The sequence below is a fragment of the Macrobrachium rosenbergii genome, chromosome 55 (assembly GCF_040412425.1).
Source record: "Macrobrachium rosenbergii isolate ZJJX-2024 chromosome 55, ASM4041242v1, whole genome shotgun sequence".
Taxonomy (NCBI): domain Eukaryota; kingdom Metazoa; phylum Arthropoda; class Malacostraca; order Decapoda; family Palaemonidae; genus Macrobrachium; species Macrobrachium rosenbergii.
The window spans coordinates 71,790,163-71,792,662 of NC_089795.1; the positions used below are offsets into that span (position 1 = coordinate 71,790,163).

Consider the following 2,500-nt stretch of genomic DNA (forward strand, 5'->3'; position numbering starts at 1 on the left):
AGACACTTGTTAGTCAAGTTCTCGGTGTTAGGGGTTTTACGAAATCACCGAAGCTCATTACGAATAAGGATAACAGCAATTATAGTAGTAGTAATTATTATATAAGAAGCAGTTGAATACATGCACACACAAACTCGAAACCAATGAGAAAATAACGAAGCGAAATAACTAACATTTTCTCATTCAGACAAATATCTTCCACAATATATAACTGAGGCAGATATGAAACATTAGGTATCAATAATGGTAGTTAGAGTGGGCCACAACTATGTAGTCTGATACTTAAAACAGACAGGATCCAGATGGTTGATGAAAATATTAAAAACGAAATAGTTACTATAATAATGACTGATTTTTGTCATTACCCTTTAAGAGACAGAATAAAAATTTTTTCTCTACTACTCGGTGATTAGTACAAGAAACGACTTGACATCCTTATTATCATGTAAGGAGATTAGTCAAAAACCTTAAGAGTGAACAGAACCTGATTCAATCGTCTTTCAGAACGGAACTTGCGAGTATAGGCCTTTTCGCATCTTATGAAGGGACCAAAGCAATTATATATTTCGTCAGATTACAAGCACACACACACACGCACACACTGTATATTAGTTTCAAACTCCTCATTCTTAGTCCCAGGGTATGTTAAATGGCTTTTCTTGCAGTTCATGATAATTTATCATCAACATTCAGAAACAACACTAATAAAATGGAACAAGAGAGAAGTTCATTCATTTTTCGAAGCAAGCTTTTACTAAACATAATGTCGATGTGGAATAACTTAGCACTGTTTGCGGCAAGTTTTGACGGACACTTGAGGAACGTTGCTAAATGCTACTCCTGAGCAACTGTTTGCAATTAGATGCTGGAGAAGGAACAGGGAACAAAATAGTGGAGGTTACGAAATAACGACGTCTAGACTTTTCTTCTAGGATGAAATTTATAAATTCTAGAAAACAGGAAACCAGAAAAGAATCTCAACTCTTGTGAGCTATAGCCAATAAGACAACTTATCTGTGTTTTTCTGTCTTTTTTCGCAATGGGTTAGTGAGATAGTAGCTTAATGGGAGTTATGTAGCAACCTTAGAGGGAGGGTGCTGGCGGGGTGGGGCCGGCGCCACAGTGTTAAGATAAAAGTGATGAGTGCCTCCACCTTGAAACACCCCAAAGAGGAAAGTATATTAAAAATATTGAAGATAATGCTTTGATTACCAAATATAGAAGTATATCATCAAATATTTCCGACGCATGCTTTTCTCTCTTTTTTTTTATATGGACACTTTGCTCTCTGGAGGCTTATTCCATAGGTAATCGTCCTTTTTGTATAGCGCCGCACGGTATGTATATAATGAATAGCAATAAGTATAAATTATATAAATTTCAAAGCACACCTGCAAATAACAGTACCAGAAATGAAAGACAATACTAAAACTTACGCTTCCGGTGGCGTCATTGATGGGATAACAGACATGGAAGATGGCACAGTCATTGGCAACGTCGGCATAGAATCCATATGGGCGTCCGTTGCAGTTGAAAGTAGTCACAATTTGATTGGTCAAGAGCTCCGCACCAGCGGGCAAAATGTAGGCAGAGCGGGCAGAAGCCGATGCAAAGATTGTGGCTAACAAAATGAATACAGCCTTCATCTCAGATGGTTCTGGAAAAAAATGCATTAAATTTTGGTTAATGAAGCAGACAGTAAGACGTGCAACGCACTAATTACTACAAAGGCGTTCAGTGACAACCTAGTTTTGACAGAAATGGTAAATTAGTAAGTACGAGCGTTCAAGATATATATACACATATACTGTATATATGCATATATAATGTACATATGGAAAATGTATACATATATTTACATATATAATGTATATTATATATGTATGTAAAACGCAATGTATATTCATAAACTTTGCGCAAATAGTACATTTTGTCTAAAGGATATGTCCCCTATATCAATGTGAAGAAACAGTGCGCTTGATATATCACATATGGTGCAATTTCAAAAAGTGAAGGGACAAATATATAATAGTAATACATTCTGTATTTACAATAATGAGTAGACTGGCAATAAATTTCTTCTGCTGAAGTTAGGACGACCCTACCCCATAAATAAAATGTTTTCCGATTAAACCATACAGTTATTGTAAGATAATGATGGCCTTTTGCCAATACTGGCTCGTGGTCTGAGAATCGGCCCACTGGAATCTGCTTAAACTGTCTAGTTACCCATGTAAGGCAAATTGTGGTTTTCGGGACGGAAATATTTGAAACCTTTCGTTACCTACGAAAATTACAACTTACCCCGGAATGAGCGTTGGACACCGTGACACTAGCGATATCTATTGTTGACAGCTAGGTTAGAACTGTAAATTTGTCATCCAAATGTTAAGTGTCAAAAAAATTTTTAATTCGCACAAATTTGAAAGAAATCAAGAATAATGATTAACAGAAGCCAGACAAAGAGGAATTTGCTTTGCTTTGCTACAGAATGACAGCA

General features: G+C 36.2%; 2 protein-coding genes across 2 annotated transcripts in view; both read right to left on the reverse strand.

Annotated features, from left to right (window-relative positions):
• LOC136835396 (alanine--glyoxylate aminotransferase 2, mitochondrial) overlaps window positions 1-2,500 on the reverse strand; it is an 88,036-nt gene that overhangs the window by 58,658 nt on the left and 26,878 nt on the right. The gene's annotated exons all lie outside the window — the stretch shown is intronic.
• The window catches only part of LOC136835399 (U-scoloptoxin(01)-Cw1a-like), a 6,570-nt gene that overhangs the window by 445 nt on the left and 3,625 nt on the right, over window positions 1-2,500 (reverse strand). Inside the window, exon 2 of the mRNA XM_067098890.1 lies at window positions 1,437-1,657. Coding sequence (XP_066954991.1) covers window positions 1,437-1,646 — 210 coding nt within the window. The 5' untranslated portion in view covers window positions 1,647-1,657. The remainder of the gene's footprint in view (window positions 1-1,436; window positions 1,658-2,500) is intronic.